The sequence below is a fragment of the Quercus lobata genome, chromosome 5 (assembly GCF_001633185.2).
Source record: "Quercus lobata isolate SW786 chromosome 5, ValleyOak3.0 Primary Assembly, whole genome shotgun sequence".
In the NCBI taxonomy this organism is placed as follows: domain Eukaryota; kingdom Viridiplantae; phylum Streptophyta; class Magnoliopsida; order Fagales; family Fagaceae; genus Quercus; species Quercus lobata.
The window spans coordinates 24,057,389-24,073,348 of record NC_044908.1 but is presented as its reverse complement, the minus strand read 5'-3'; the positions used below and the strand labels follow the sequence as shown (position 1 = coordinate 24,073,348).

At 38.1% G+C, this 15,960-nt stretch overlaps 2 protein-coding genes across 2 annotated transcripts in view; both read left to right on the top strand.

The window, feature by feature from the left end:
• Positions 1–15,960, top strand: part of LOC115991900 (receptor-like protein EIX2) — a 42,037-nt gene that overhangs the window by 13,339 nt on the left and 12,738 nt on the right. The window lies entirely within an intron of this gene.
• On the top strand, positions 2,384–5,436 carry LOC115991899 (receptor-like protein EIX2). Its single transcript, XM_031115878.1, has 2 exons — positions 2,384–2,927; positions 3,035–5,436. Exons 1-2 carry the CDS (start codon positions 2,444–2,446, stop codon positions 5,344–5,346), a joined length of 2,796 nt encoding a protein of 931 aa, XP_030971738.1. The 5' UTR covers positions 2,384–2,443; the 3' UTR covers positions 5,347–5,436.

Genomic DNA, 15,960 nt, shown 5'->3' with positions numbered 1-15,960 from the left:
AAAGCTACTTATTTTTATCTTTATGTTTATTTGTTGTTTATCCCCAAACAAAAAAATAAAAAAAAAAAAAAAAAAAAAATTTACACAGTACTCGAGTTTACCAAACTCGAGTACTATGTAATTATTTATTTATTTATTTATTTTTTTGCATTTTATTTATAAAATGTACTCGAACTTGGTATACTTGAGTATTGTGTTGCATGATACTCGAGTTTACCAAGCTCGAGTACCACATAATTTTTTTTAATTGAACAAATCCAACTCAGCAGTGCCACGGTGGCAGAACTGATGAGGAACTCAAGTTTCTGGAACTCGAATTCTGAAAAAAGTGGTAGTTTATCATTTATTCCCGAACCAGTATTTTTTTGCTAAAATTTTTTAAAAAATATGGTATTAGACCATTTTGGCCGCTTCTTGTGTCTCCCAGTAAGTAACCCCCAAATTATCCGATTATTAAAAACAAAAAACAAAACAAAATACCAACCTAAAGTTTACCGACTTGCCGTGTGGAAAAGGAATTTATGGTTTACAGTATGCTTTACGTTATGACTCACGAACGAGTCACGGGGCGACAGTATGTGGAAGAACTTTGGCTTACCGTGTGGGACCGTTAAAAACAAAAAGGATGGTCAACCATTGGAAAAAGGCATACTGAGTGGGAAAAGAGAAAAAAAAAGAAAAAGAAGTTTGTATTATTTATTTATTTATGCATGAGCAATTGAGCATGACTAACGAAATAGGCGGAGTTCTTCCACTAACTTGAGTCATCATCATTGACCTGACCACTGACCAGACCAATCTATGTAGACTACAGTTGGTTCAAACTTGAAAAAAATTTGAGTAATGCTAGAGCCATATAAAAGTGTACAATTTTATGTCATAACTTTTCATGTGTGGTGAGTTGTGAGTGGTGAAAGTGTATTCTCATACGGCTTACTATCACATATCTACCAATCACAACTTACTTATAAAATCAAAGTAATAGAAAATGTTCACGGATGAACCAAATTATCACTATTCAAACATTTAGAAATAAAAATTGAAGCTTGTAAATGGGAAAAAAAAAACTTTGATATCTCTCTCATAAGCGAACCTCTTTATCTCAAAGAGATTGATTTTATTTGGAACTTGTATTTATCAATTTCGTAATAAAAAATATGTGATGCACATAACAAAAAAAATGTTTAAATTTGAACTTGAAATTGAAACTTCTAGACAAAAATTAACAACTCCGCTTTTAAAAGGACACAAAAAATCTCTTTAAATTAAAATAAAAAATAAAAAACCCATACCTTCAAAACACTCAACTCGTTAATTAACTACCCTTGGCTAAATCTCAAGTTCTACCACCATAGTTGTGCAATCCCCAAGTAGCCTCCAACAAAAGCCATGATGGTCAAAGCAAATCAGCCACTATGAAATTTCAACCCAAGTATTAAAACCCTCCGATTCAACAAATTTGAACCTTTTCCGCTTTTCTACCCTAATAATCACAGAAGCATACCATTAAAGTCACAAAATTTGAAGAAAAAAAAATTAAAAGAGATTTTAATAATGTGAAAACTATACCTCATTGTACTATTTCTTCTTAGAGATAGATTGCTTCAAGGATTTGCTTTTCCACCTACAAACCTAGAAAAGAAAAGAAAAATAAAAACCTAGTAATGTTTTATTACACAATGTAATCAAGTTAGAAAAATGTAACTACAGATTTGGAATTGAAATCAATCAATGATACATAAATCCAAGAGAGAGTTAAATACACTTAAATTGTCCTTTTTACTAGAAGAATTTATAAATTTATCTCTCCAAAATAATAAAGAATTTATAGAGAAAAAGTTGGGATAATGATAAATATTTCTTTCTTGAAGGAGTAGTAATTGTATGTGGCTAAGGTGAATTCAAATATAAAACACATATATTGAATTTTAATGGATTGTGAGGTGAACTTTTTTTTAACAGTGTATTTGAAAATGATGTAGTGGGAGTAGTGTGTTTTATTTTACGTATTTATCCCTAACTTTTATCCATGCTTAAACGTAAGGCATATGATTATTTTTGAACCACATAAAAATGACAAAATAACAAAGAGTCTAACATGGATAACAGGATTAAATGTCAGCCAAGTCTCCTAAGAAATGGAATTGTTTAGAAGAGATTAGGAATGTGTTAAAGGAAAAAGAAAAAGTTGAAAAAGCAATATGAATCAGATGATTCCTGCAACGTGGAAAAAGTGAAAAAGTAGTCTCCGCCGAGTGGAAAATGGGTCCTAGTGTTTTTACGCATGACTCACGAGTCACGAGGCAGGTAGCTACTTCCACTCACTAGTCCATACCGTGTGTGGATTCTAACAAGAACTTTCACTTACCGTGTTGGTCATCCTTGACCTGACCATTCCAATCTAAGTATTAGTTCACACTTCAGTTATATATATTCATCGTTAATGCATGGCTTTCGCTTCATAAAAATCCACAAGACTCATCATTTGCATTCAGTAAAATACTCCATGATGATTAATTATAATCATACTGTTTTTGTATTTCTTCTTTTGTCCTTGGGGATATTCAAACTGGGTTCATGCTCTGAAAATAATGTGACAGTGAAATGCATCCAGAGTGAAAGAGAAGCACTTCTCAAATTCAAGAAAGGCGTAAATGATACTCCAGCTGGTAAGCTTTCTTCATGGGTCGGTGAAGATTGCTGCCAATGGAAAGGCGTAGAGTGCGACAACGAATCAGGTCATGTTACCAAGCTCAATCTTAGCAACCCAGCTGGACGCCACAGGCACTTTGATTATTACGAAGAACTTCAATATGATGCTATTTCTAATAGGAACCGCCCCTGCGATGCTTGCAATGATCCTTGTGCTTCCGGTGCTCCTTTCAGACGGGGGAGGGGCTGTAGAAAGTCTTCGAGGTCATTGCTCGGTAAGATAACTTGAAATATTTGAAAAAGCTATTCGAATTCCTGAACCTTTTGGCATGCTAAAGAACTCGATGTATCTAAATCTCTCTTATATATGCATCTTTTTCAGGGGATGTTAATTCATCTTTTTCAGAGGATGTCAATGCATCTCTTTCAGGGGAGATTACTCGTTTTCTCGGCAATCTGTCGAGCCTGACGCATCTTGACCTTGGAGGAAACTACAATTTGTCTACCCAAAACTTGGATTGGGTCTCAAGTCTCTCTTCTTTAGAGTACCTGTATATGGGGGAAGTGAAGATCAATCATACCAAAGCAGATTGGCTGCATGCAATTAACATGCTTCCTTCCCTTCGGGAGTTAAGTTTATATTCATGTGAGCTTAAATACCTTCCATCTTCCCTTACTTTCCTTAATTTGACCTCTCTTCGTGCCCTTGATTTATCATACAACCCATTTAACACCTCCATAAATTTATCATACTACCCATTTAACACCTCCATACCTCAGTGGCTGTTTAATCTTACGAGCCTCACAAGTCTTGATTTGACTTTTAGCAATCAAAATGGAAAAATCCTTGATTCATTTGGGAGACTTGGAAGCTTGAAATACCTCTATCTCGGTGGTAACAATTTTTCTGGTTCAATTCCAGCTTCTATTGGCAATTTGTCATCCTTGAAAGAGTTGGACCTCTCATATAATAAGATGAATGGAACCATTCCAGAAAGTTTTGGGCAACTCTCAAAGCTAGTCAAATTGTATCTCTTAGAAAATTCTTGGGAATGTGTCATAACAGAAGCTCAATTGATGAATCTCACAAGACTAGAAGAGTTTGTACTAACAACTAATAATAGAAGTCAACCTCTAGTTTTCCATGTGAAATACGACTGGCGTCCTCCTTTCAAGCTCAAAATTCTTCATCTAGAAAGTTGTCTCATTGGCCCTGAGTTTCCTAAATGGCTTCAAGTTCAAAGTGAGCTTACCTATGTCATCCTAAAAAACGTTGAAATCAAAGGCACTATACCTGAGGAATGGTTCTCTATGATATCTTCTAACCTCACCCACTTGGATCTATCCAACAACCAGATAAAAGGGAACTTGCCGCACCAATTAGTATTTCCAAATGTGACTAAGCTATTTTTGCAAAGCAATTTGTTTTCAGGCCCTATCCCATCAAATATTAGTGATCTAATGCCAAGCTTGCAATATTTAGATCTTTCAGAGAATCACCTCTATGGTAAAATTCCTTTGTCCATATCAAAAATAAAACATCTTAATATTCTTGTCCTCAAGAGAAACAATCTTTCAGGAGAGCTCCCTCATCAATGGAACGAGTCACAAAAGGGCTTGCATGTTGTTGATATTTCATACAACAACATATGTGGAAAAATTCCAAGCTCAATGGGTTTCTTAGGAAACCTTTCTATATTAGTGTTGAGCAACAACAATCTTAGTGGAGAAATTCCTTCTTCCTTGCAAAATTGTTCTATTGTGAGCATGGATTTTGGGGGGAATCGTCTCTCGGGGAAACTTCCGTCATGGATAGAATCAAACATCTTCATGCTACGCTTACGATCAAATCTATTCAGTGGAACCATCCCTCGAAAATGGTGCAATCTTCAGAAACTTCGCATCCTAGATCTTGCACAAAATAATCTGTCTGGGGGCATTCCAGATTGTTTGAACAATTTTACTGCAATGGTTGGTCACAACATCGTTGGGTACGAGCCTATTGAGAACTATACAGAGAAAGCATCCATAATGAGAAAAGGAAGAGAGATGGAATATGATCGCACTCTCCCATTAGTTACCTGCATTGATCTTTCAGGGAATAATTTGACAGGAGGAATTCCTTTTGAAATAACAAGCCTCACAAGATTGGATACACTAAACTTGTCAATGAATCATCTCTCTGGAAACATTCCCGAGAATATAGGAAACCTGTCTTTGTTGGAGACACTTGATTTCTCAAACAATAAACTTTTTGGACCTATTCCTGAAAGCATGTCTTCTTTGACTTCATTAGTAAAGTTGAACCTATCTTTTAACAACTTGACAGGAAGAATCCCATCTGGTAATCAACTTCAAACAATAAATGATGCAACCATGTACAAGGGAAACCCTTTGTTGTGTGGGTCTCCTCTTTTGACCAAGTGCCCTGGAGATGAAACTTCTGATGACCCAACTATTACCAGTGTTGAAGACAAACAAAATGGAGATGATTATGAAAGGATATGGTCCTATGCTAGCATTGGACTCGGATTTGTTGTAGGATTTTGGAGTGTTTGTGGCACCATACTATTGAAAAAGTCATGGAGGCACCGTTATTTTTGTTTTTGTGATGACATCAAAGATAGGATAGCATTGCTAATTGCATTGAAAGTAGTTCATTTGAAAAGGAAATTTGGACTGGAAAAGAGTTGAAGTTTGTAGATTGTAAAGCCGTTTCAGTTCTAAAATTGAGGTACACGTGTTTGGTGAAATGTTAAGTTAAATATTTTAGTTCCTGGTTTTTGTGTTTGAGTTTTTGGTTGTTATGCACGTGCTTTCCTTTGTAGTTGACCTATTTGATGATTTGCCTATGTTCTTTTTCTTTTTGATTTTTGAGTTTACATTTATGAATTTTAGGGTTTTGTTTCATTTGAATTTATATTGGTATTAGAGATAAGATGTAGAAGATTATTTTAATTTTTTTTTCAATTCATTCTTTGTTTGCATTTTTGGCATTTTAGTTGTGTAGGTAATATGTTTAATAATTTAGATTGTCAACTTCTATTTCATAAATGATTATTTGTCCGATTTCTTTTGGGTATGTATCATCATCTCAATGAGTCCTAAGAAAAATTTTCAGGCATATTCCCATCTTTTATGTGAAATTTACACTTTCACCCCTAAAGAAAAGGTTGCTAGTTGCTAAATAAATGGAGCAAGACTTTTACTCTTTATCAGCAAAGGGAAAACTGAGTAATCAAATGGACATAGAAAAAAAATCTAGTGGTCCAAGGAAGTAATTCTAATCCAAAAGGTCACAAAAAAGAGAAAGAAGGTCTTGATGAAACCAAAAATCGTCAGTTAGGTCATTCGTCCAATCTAGAGCTTTTGACAGGCATTTGAGATTTGCAAGGGAAATAAAGCTGGTCGAAGAGACCATCAGGGTTAGTCCCATTGGGGGAGCCTCCAATGCTTAAGTCAGTATCTGCCCATATATTTTGTATATAGAATTTTGTAGTCTTTTTGATGTACCTTAACAAATGGACAGATTGTCCCTTTTATAGGTAGCTTGGGTAGTTGTTGTGCTCATAAATGTTTTCATGTACACAATTGCAAGTAATTATTTTCTTGTGTGTAACGGTCTCTGTCTTAATGGGAGTTTAAGGTTGATAAGTAATTGTCGTCATTAATGTGTTGAAGTGCAATCTCTCATGGGAAGGGTGGCAGCCCTCAACAAGTTCGTCTTAAAAGCAACAAATAAATGCCTTCCTTTCTTCAAGACCTTGAAATATGCTTTTTTCTGGACGGACAAGTGCGAAGCAGCATTACAGGAGCTAAAGCATTACTTGAGCAACCCCTCACTCCTGAGGCCGTCCAAGGAGGGAGAAGACTTGTTCCTTTACTTAGCAGTGTCCATAACTACAATTAGCACAACCTTAATCAATGAGGAGAATAAGATACAACTTCCAGTGTATTATATCAGCTAGGCTTTCCAAGAAGCTGAAGCCTGATACCCGCGGATATAAAAGATCACCTTTGCCCTAATAATGGCCTCTAGAAAGTTTTGTCCATACATTCAAGCTAACCCGATTATAGTAATAATGGACTAGCCCATAAAGAAAGCAATGAATAAACCTGAGGCTGCTGGATGAATGGTACAGTGGGCCATCGAGCTCAGTCAGTTTAATATAGAATATCGACCCTAAACGGCCATAAAAGCCCAGGCACTGGCAGATTTCATAGCAGAATTCACCTCCCCCGAACATGAAGATGTCCAGGGAGAACTCTGGACGATACATATGGATGGGTCATCCATGTAGAAGAGGGGCGGAGCAGGCGTCGTCATTGCTTCCCCGGAGGGGGACATTTTGAAGTATGGAGTTCAACTTAAATTCCCTATGACCAATAATGAAGCAGAGTATGAGGCTATATTGATGGGGCTAAGGATAGCTTGGGCATTTGGAGCTAAAAATTCCTTGCTAAGAAGTGATTTGCAGCTTGTCATAGGACAAGTCAAGGGAGATTTTGAAGCAAAGGAAACAAGGATGCAGAGATACCTCAAGTTGATGAACCAATTGGTAAAAGCAAGTTTGATCGGGTAGAATTTGCTCAAGTCCCACGAGATCAAAATGCAGAAGTCGACGAAGTGGCTAGAAGTGCGTCTATAGATAATTAGGCAAAGGTGATTGATTGGAAATTGGAAGAACAGAACTCTCCCAGCATCTAAAAATTTCAGACTTTTCCGGTGCACACCCAATCAAGATGGACGAGCCCAATCCTATCCTACCTTAAGGATGGACGATTATCGTCGAATCCTGTGGAAGCTAAGCAGATCAAGAAACGAGCTGCCCGATTCATGATGCTAAATGACGAACTTTACAAAAGAGGCTTCTCATAGCCTTACTTGAGGTGCATCGAAGAAGAAGAAGAAGCCAAGTATGTCCTGGAAGAGGTTCACGGGGGCATTTGTGGTGATCACATGGGAGCAAAATCCCTCGTAAGAAAGATCATGAGGGTAGGATATTTTTGGCCCACAATGCAACAAGATGCAGTAGATTTCGTAAGTGCGATAGCTGTTAAAGGTATGGGAACGTTTAGCAAGTCCCAGGAGAGAAGATGACGGCCATCACTTCACTTTGGCCATTTGCACAATAAGGAATTGACATCATGGGGCCTCTACCACAAGGGAAGAGGCAAGTAAAGTTCTTACTCGTTGCTATCGACTACTTCACAAAATGGGTGGAAGCAGAAGCACTAGCCACGATCACAAAAGCAAAGGTACGAAGTTCTGTATGGAAAAATATTGTGTGCAAGTTCGGGATCCCACAGATAATCATCTCCGATAATGGTCGTCAATTCGACAATTAAGGATTCAGATCATTTTACTCAAGCCTTGGCATCAAAAACAAATATTCATCCCTGGGACACTCTCAAGCCAATTGACAGACTAAAGTAACGAATCGGACATCACTGAAGATCATCAAGGCTTGATTAGTAAGGGCAAAGGGAGTATGGCCCAAAGAGTTACCCATCGTCTTATGGGCTTACAGAACTGCAGCAAGAACCTCTATGAGAGAAACACCCTTCAACCTAACATATGGCACAGAAGCAGTCATTCTCGTCGAACTAGCTCGAGGATAGAATTTTTTGATGAACACAGCAACGACGACCAATTGAAGTTGAACTGGATTGTTTGGATGAAGTTAGAGATTAAGTTTCTCAAAGAATGGTCAAGTATCAGCGGAAGATGGCAGAGTACTACAACCAGAGAGTAAAGCTCAAAAGGTTCCACATTGGAGATTTCGTCCTACGGAAGGTGACACCTGCAACGAAGGATCCAGCATAAGGCAAGTTAGGGCCAACATGGGAAGGACCTTACAAGGTCGTCTACTATTCTCAGCAAGGAAGCTATCATCTGGAAGATTTGGATGGGAACAAGTTACCTCGTCCTTGGAATGTTGAGCACTTAAAGAGGTATTACGAATAGGAACTATAGTCCAATTGTAGGTAGTTAGCATTGCCTTATACTTTCTAATGCAAATCAAATAAACGTATTATTCAGCGATTGATATATTTTGACTATCTTTTTACATTCAAACTGAAACCGCCATCTGGATGCAAAAACACTGTCCAAATAAAAGACGATAAGATTCCTTAAATGGATGTACATCGTTCAAATGAAAGGCGATAAGATTCCTTAAATGGATGTATATCGTTCAAATAAAAGATGATAAGATTCCTTAAATGGATGTACATTGTCCAAAAACAAAAAAGACGATAAGAATCCTTAAAAGGATGTACATTGTCCAAATAAAAGATGATAAGATTCCTTAAATGGATGTACATTGTCCAAAAACAAAAAAGACGATAAGATTCCTTAATGAAATGTACATCGTCCAAATAAAAGACGATGAGATTCCCCAAGTGGATGTAAATCGTCCCAAATGAAAGCCAAGGCGACGTGATTTAAGTTATCCTGCCAAAATCTAAGGCAAGAAGATCCCAAGGACGAAATCCATAATTGGGCAAAAGCAAAAATTTTCTCTAAGTCCCCAAGGGACAAAATCCCTAGAAGGGACATCAGTCTTCTTGCCAAAAAACTAAAGCAAACGGATCCCAAGGACGAAGGATGGTCGTCCATTAAGTTAACTTGGCAAGGTTAGTAAGTGCACAATTATTTTTCTAAGTCCCCAATGGACGACAAAAAGCATAAATGTTTCTCTAAGTCCCTAAGGGATGACGAAAAGCAAACATAAAGAACTCCCAAGCAACATAAACATAAGGAAAACAAGCATATATATATATATATATATATATATGAACTGTAGATGGTTCAAAAGCCCCAAAACAAACAAGGCATCAAGTGGTTATTCGTTCAAAAGCCCCAAAACATGCAGGGCACCCAAATAAAAAAAGAAAAAAAGAAGAAACAAATAATAGAGCTATGTTGTAGGAGCATCATTTCCATCTTTTTCAGATTCTAGAGGATCATCGCCAGCAACTGCAGCAGCCTAAGACGCCTCGTCCGCTTCAATTTCCTTGTCAATGGCTTTAAACTCCAAATCTACTCCTGGACCATGTTTCACTAGTTATCTTCTCACCAGCTCGAATCCTTTAAAATACTAGCCAAACAAGATGGCGTTGTACTCCTCCATGAGTTGAAAAGCATGGATGGCCTTGGCCACGGCGTTCTTCATTTTTTGGTTGGCCGCCGCCAATTGCTCGTCTCTTTGCTTCACCAACTGCTTCTCAGCATTCAACTCTTCAGTTAAAGTTTTTATCTTTTCTTTGGATGAGTTGTTTTAGTCCATCGCCACAATTAAATCCTTTCTCAATCCTGAGGCCTTAGCTTCCAACGCCTCTACCTTCTAAGTGGCCATCACGGCCTTTTCTTCACTCATCAGGTACTGGGAAGTGATGTGCATCGCTTCCCCCAACACCTAGCATCCAAAATTGCATCATGAGCAATTGATATACTTAGTGTTAAAAAAAAAAAAAAAAAAAAAAAAAAAAAACAAGGGGAGAAGGGAAACAATGGAAAGTTACCTGGACGAGCTTGTGGACATGGTGATTCACCATCTCGTGAGAAAGAATGCCATAGATTTCCTTTAGCTCCTCAGAAGTAACTATTTCATTTGCTCGAGCCAAGGCCGTCTCAACGTTAGCCTAGACGCTGGCCCCCACCTTATCTTTACCTTTTTCGCTCGTTTTACGCTTCTTATGACGAGGAGTTATCTCCTCGACAAACAGGGCCGGAGAAGCAACCCAACCCTCATTCAAGGCAGGGGTGGATGAACCCTTTTTTTGACACCTTTTTCTCTTTCTCTTTCTCAACAACCCTCAACCTACGCTGGCTGATGCTGGAGAGGGGTTCATTTTTCTTTGCCTTGATTCGGGCATAAAGTTCCTAATTAAATTGAGTGGTCATTTCTGCAAAAGAGAAGAAAAAAAACAGTGAAGTTAAGAAGAGAGAAAGAAAAAGAAAAGGAAAGGGAGAAAAGAAGGGGAAAGATAGACGATCTATTTTCGTCCTAAAGAAACTCACTTTTTTCTTCACGGCGAATAGCACGGAGGATGTAATGGGAAGGCTCTGGTCCCAAGCAATGACGAGCTAAGATCGGGGATCCATTAGATCGTCAAAATCGTTAATAGTGCTCGTGTACTCAATAGCTACACGAACACGCTCTTCAAACCTACTCTCCAACTCTGGATGATCTTTGACTGTAAAATGAAACACAAAGAAAAACACATAAGGTCAAAAGGGACGATTCAAGTAAAAAGATAAACCAAAAAGAAATAAAAGCAAGGCAAACGCACCAAGTTGAGGGTTCTCCTACCGATGCAGCAGCCTAGGGACATCCCCCCAGAAGTCATCAGAGAAGGTCTCCCAACCGTCACTTGACACAAAGAAGTACCTAGACTTCCAATAACAGAAGGACGAAGGCAGATCGACGATGAGCCGAGATCTTCTATCCCAAGGCACGAGGTCATAGTAACCAAACTCCTTGGACTCTTTTAGACAGTAAAGATGGACAAACTTGTTTAATGTGATCATATCACCGTCAGATATGATCGTCCAAATTACCATGCAACTTATGACGATTCTCCACGAATTCGGCATAAGTTGTCTTGGGGCTATATTGAGACAATAAAGAAGCTCCATTATGAATGGATGGACGGGAAATCTAAGGCCACACAAGAAGGTAGCTTCGTAGAAACAAACCTTTCAGTGGGCAAAAGCACAAGATTTCTCACCTCTCCTAGGAAGATGAACCCTAGTCTCCTCAGGGAACTGAAACCTGTCCTTGAATCTAAGGAAGGTATCCTCCCTCAGGGAATACACTTCTTGAAGAGCATAGAAGGACTGGGGTGAAGTAGAAGGACGAGAAGGCAAAGGCATGGAAACGGCTGTGTCCATCTCAACCCCACCCGTACTGGCGCTAGAAGGAAGATTGGCCTATAAGTCATTAGATCTAACTTCAGAACTCATATTTTCCCTCCGTAGAACCCCTTGCATCGACTCAAACCAACTCAGGGACTGACATAACAATGGGTATAGATCACCCAATACCAGACTTAGGCTACTATCACCTAAGGCAAAATCCCCATTCAGTGGGTAATAACCACTAGAATAGCCTATAAACACACCCAACAGAGTGAAAAAGAAGGCAACTGAGGGGGAAATACGCCTAATATTAGAATAGTCCATAAAAAAGGAAACAGAAAAAACCAAGTTCAGAAAGGGAACCAAGCACAGAAAAGGGAAGCAAATAAAACTTCAAAAGGAAAGAAAGAACAAGAAAAACAAAGGGGCGTACCTGAAAAAGAAAGTGAAACTGAGAAATCAAGGGGATGAGCACAGAAATCACAGTAGTAAAAGCACAGAGGAAGGTGAGGATTCGGAGCAATGAACACAAGAAGACTGAAATTTTGCAAAAGTAAGCGCAGAAAGAGAGCACAAGGGGTTTAAAAAGGAAGCACCTCAAAAAACGTGGGAAAACTGAAAAGTTTCACCAGAACCGAGAACCCTTCAACCAACCCTAGAGTGACACGTGGCCACGACACACGCCACGCCGTCATTAGGTAATAACTGCGGAGGGAGAAACCCCAAGCGCCATAACCGCCAAAAAAGAAAAAAAGAAAAAAAAAGAGGGGCTCATCATATTCCTATGGCCGTCTCCAAATTAAATGACCTCGGAATAGGGGAGCAGCTGATGGACGACCACAATTCCCTTAGGCAACCTCCTCATCCAGAAGAGGGACCAACGGACAAAGGAATCACTCCACTCCGTCACTACCTAAACCCATTGGACGAAGGAAAGACCGCTAGCTCATAAATGATGACAATGCGTTACAGGACCGCAATAAGTCTCTTTACCGTTGGAGAGAGGACGATCCTCTCATTAACACCTCAAGGAAGCATTATAGATACCACATTTAAACCTCCATTAAGAGCACCCGCAATGGCTAGGAAAAGGAAGCAGGTATATATACAAGTATCTTAGGACCTAAAAAGGTACGAAATTCAAGTACAAAAACTCTGATATTTTGATACAGAAACTCTCCTCCCTCTCTCAGCTATCTGACTTAATCATCGGAGGCTCTGTGGCAGGCACCACACCGGTGTTCCCTCTTTTCATTTGTTCTTGCAGGGCTTCCAGACGGTCTTTGTCAACAATCCTGTTTGACGATCATCTTGACTAATGATCTTAGCATCATCAATATAGGTTTTGGGATAGCATATTAGGCTTGTGCATTTAGTGGATATATCCTAACTTAAAAATTATGACTTCAAGTGATGATTTCTGTGCATTTTGATTGTGAGTGAGTATGTATAATAACATGTGTGAACTAGTTTTATTGTGAGAGCAACAAGTGCACCGATGCTATGGCTTTTCTAGGCTGAGTCCATTTAGGATTTGGTGGATTTTGTCTCTTCTTTGGAGGCCTATCTTCGGTTTGTTTCCTCCTCTTCATAGGGGGTTCGCAGTGTATCTTGTCAACCCAAAAAAAAAGAAAAAAAGTGTGAACTAGTTTTTACCCTTACTAATTAATATTATTATTTATTACTGAATAAGAGGCAAGTTGTACTCTTTCAGCCCCCGTACAGTATAAAGCTTCCCTTCTCTTGCACTTTTAGAAGTTTTTATTTTGGTATAGTAATTCCCTTTGTTTGTGTGGTTTCAAATCACATCATAAATTTAAAAAGTTTTAATTTTAGACCTGTATTGTTTAAATTATTTCAAATCGCCTTTAGCAAGTTGTTGTTAACTAAAGTAATGAAGAGTCAAGTAAATTGTTCACAAGCTTATTTGAGCATTGAACGATTTGTCACTGTCACATGAACAAAATTTGGTTGGGAGAAAAAACTCACAAGAAAATTACGTTTGTATTAACACTGATTTATCTAATAGATTATTTTACAATTATTTTGTAAACTTTTGTTTTGTTTTTTTGTTGTGTTAAAATATTAAAATGTGATTCATTTGGAAACTTATTTTTTTGGGGTATCTAGATAGGTAATAATTACAATTCAAACGGAATTTCATTACTTTATGTAAATAATATATCACTGAGAAGACAAGTTCTATAATAAATATTATAATAGTTATTATGATTTTGGAGTGGAATTTGCGATGTACCTTTATATTAAAACTTATTTTTCTCTCCTTTGTATGTGTGTATTTGTTTCTAAATTTTTTTATTATAAAATTTACCCTTTTAAAAATAAAATTTCAGTCAGTTGGCAGGCCTATAATATGTTCTTATTTAAGGGTAAAGATCCTTTTCAATGAATTAGGAATAATTAAGATTTTCCACATGTGGTATAGTCTGTTTATATTTTACTTATCAGTGGTTTAAAAGGTTTATTTGTTGTGTAAAAAGTTATAATTTAAACAGAGTAATTCATCACTCTGCTTTTTGTTAAAAAAAAATCATAAAATTATTTAAAATTTGAAACTTTTAGCAGTATTGTGCAAACGAATTAAACCACTGGTTGGTAATATACATTTATCCCTAATTAAACTCATGTAGGTAAAGTTCTAAGAGAAATTAATGAAACAACGGAGGCCTTTGCCGTGATTTCAAGACAAAAAAGAAAGATTCAAAGTGGTTTATCAAAAAAAAAAAAAAAAAGAAAGATTCAAAGTTCTGACAGCTTGATGACTGATGAGTCAAAGCCCATTGTTTACATTTAGAAAAGAAAAAACACTGTGGAAAAAGCTAGTCTTTGCTGAGTGAAAAAGGGGTCATACCAAAAGTCCATACACAAAAGTTTTGTGAGTGATTCTAATACCGCATAAAAGGTCATAATTTCATCAGAATGATGGCAATAAAAAGAAGAGTTCAACCTGAGAAACAGAGCACATGATGAACTGCAAACTAGAAGGAGATAAACGACTGTAGTTTTTCTTATGATTGTTACGAAACGACTTGTAGCTTAGATTAGTTGTAGATAATCTATTAGTTGATAGCTGATACACACTTAGCACGTGTAAGACTTAGTTAGAGAATTATTTAGTTGGTTAGTATAGTTTATTCTGTTATTTGCTTATATCAGCTAGTATATAAAGCTGTTATAATCTCTTTGATTAGTTAATCAAGCTCATTTTTACAAAATGTAATCTTTGACAATTTTCGTCATAATTATTTTATGTTGTAGATTATGATTAATTGCTTGTTAATTTTATATATAGTTACCACTCTTTCCCTACAACTTAATTTGTCATGTGCAGTGGCCGAGCTAGAAATTAATCTTTGGGGGACGGTTAAAAAATGAGACGATTAACATTTTTTTTTCCTATGTATATACAACATGTATACTGTGGGGCCCGGCCCAAAAATAATGGGCTATTCCAAATCCAGGCCCGTCCGAGGAGCGTCCTATCCGAAGAGGAACCACACATGAAGCATTACTCAATCCCAATAACGCCCAGGAAACCCGTCCGAGGAGTAAATCCTCCTCGGACATCACGAAGCCCAGACGAGAAACTCTCCCCAGCTAATTCAGTTCATCCTCCCTACATATAAAATGAATAAAATCCAAAATATCTCACTAAGAGCTACCACCACATTAATTGCGCCCCAACCAACCTCTTGGCCGCATTAATGAGGAAAAGACCCCTGAACAGTACCACCTTGGCCTCTGCAACTCACAAAGAGAGTGATGAGGGCGGCTGATGGGACAGGTGCTCAAGTAGATGCTTAGATGATCAACAGGTGTAAGGTTGAGATGAAAGGAGGAGAGCTATATAATGTAGTGGAGTCCCTCAAAGAAAGGGACGAAAAAAATTGTATTAAGGCTTAAAAGGAATACAATCATACGTGAGAAATCCTCCTTGGGTCTTTTATCTTCTGCAACTATATTATCCATGCATCCGACCGAACAAGCTCACTAAAGCCAAGTTCTTTCACCCATTCTCTACGAACATTCATTGTGGGTTGCGTCTTGGGCCAAAGCCTGATCAATAGAATTTGGGCCAGGAAAATCGTGCAACTACAATTGGCGCCGTCTGTGGGAAGAACTAGGGCATCAGCAAGCACAACGGTCAAGCATGGCAGAACTAAGTCTGCACCAGGAGAATCCTCACCAGGCTAACTCCCAACAGACACAACCCGCCGAGTCCCAGAGGCAAAATAACCCCATCAACCCAGGCCGCAGGGAAGATCGTGAGGGAAGTGTGCGTACTATCCGGACAAGCCAGAGTCACACTCAGATAGGTAGTCACGTGTCCCAGAGGCGAAATAGTCACCAGGCCATGCAGCGAGAAATAAATGATCTGAAGAGAAAGCTACGACGAGTACAGCGAAAACGATCTCCTTCAG

What these genes read in the sequence shown, in the direction of transcription:
- LOC115991899 (XM_031115878.1), top strand. Translation starts at nt 2,444, where the DNA reads ATGCATGGCTTTCGCTTCATAAAAATCCACAAGACTCATCATTTGCAT. An exon ending in GTCTTCGAGGTCATTGCTCG is followed by an intron (nt 2,928 to 3,034) that starts GTAAGATAACTT and finishes CATCTTTTTCAG; the next exon opens with GGGATGTTAATTCATCTTTT.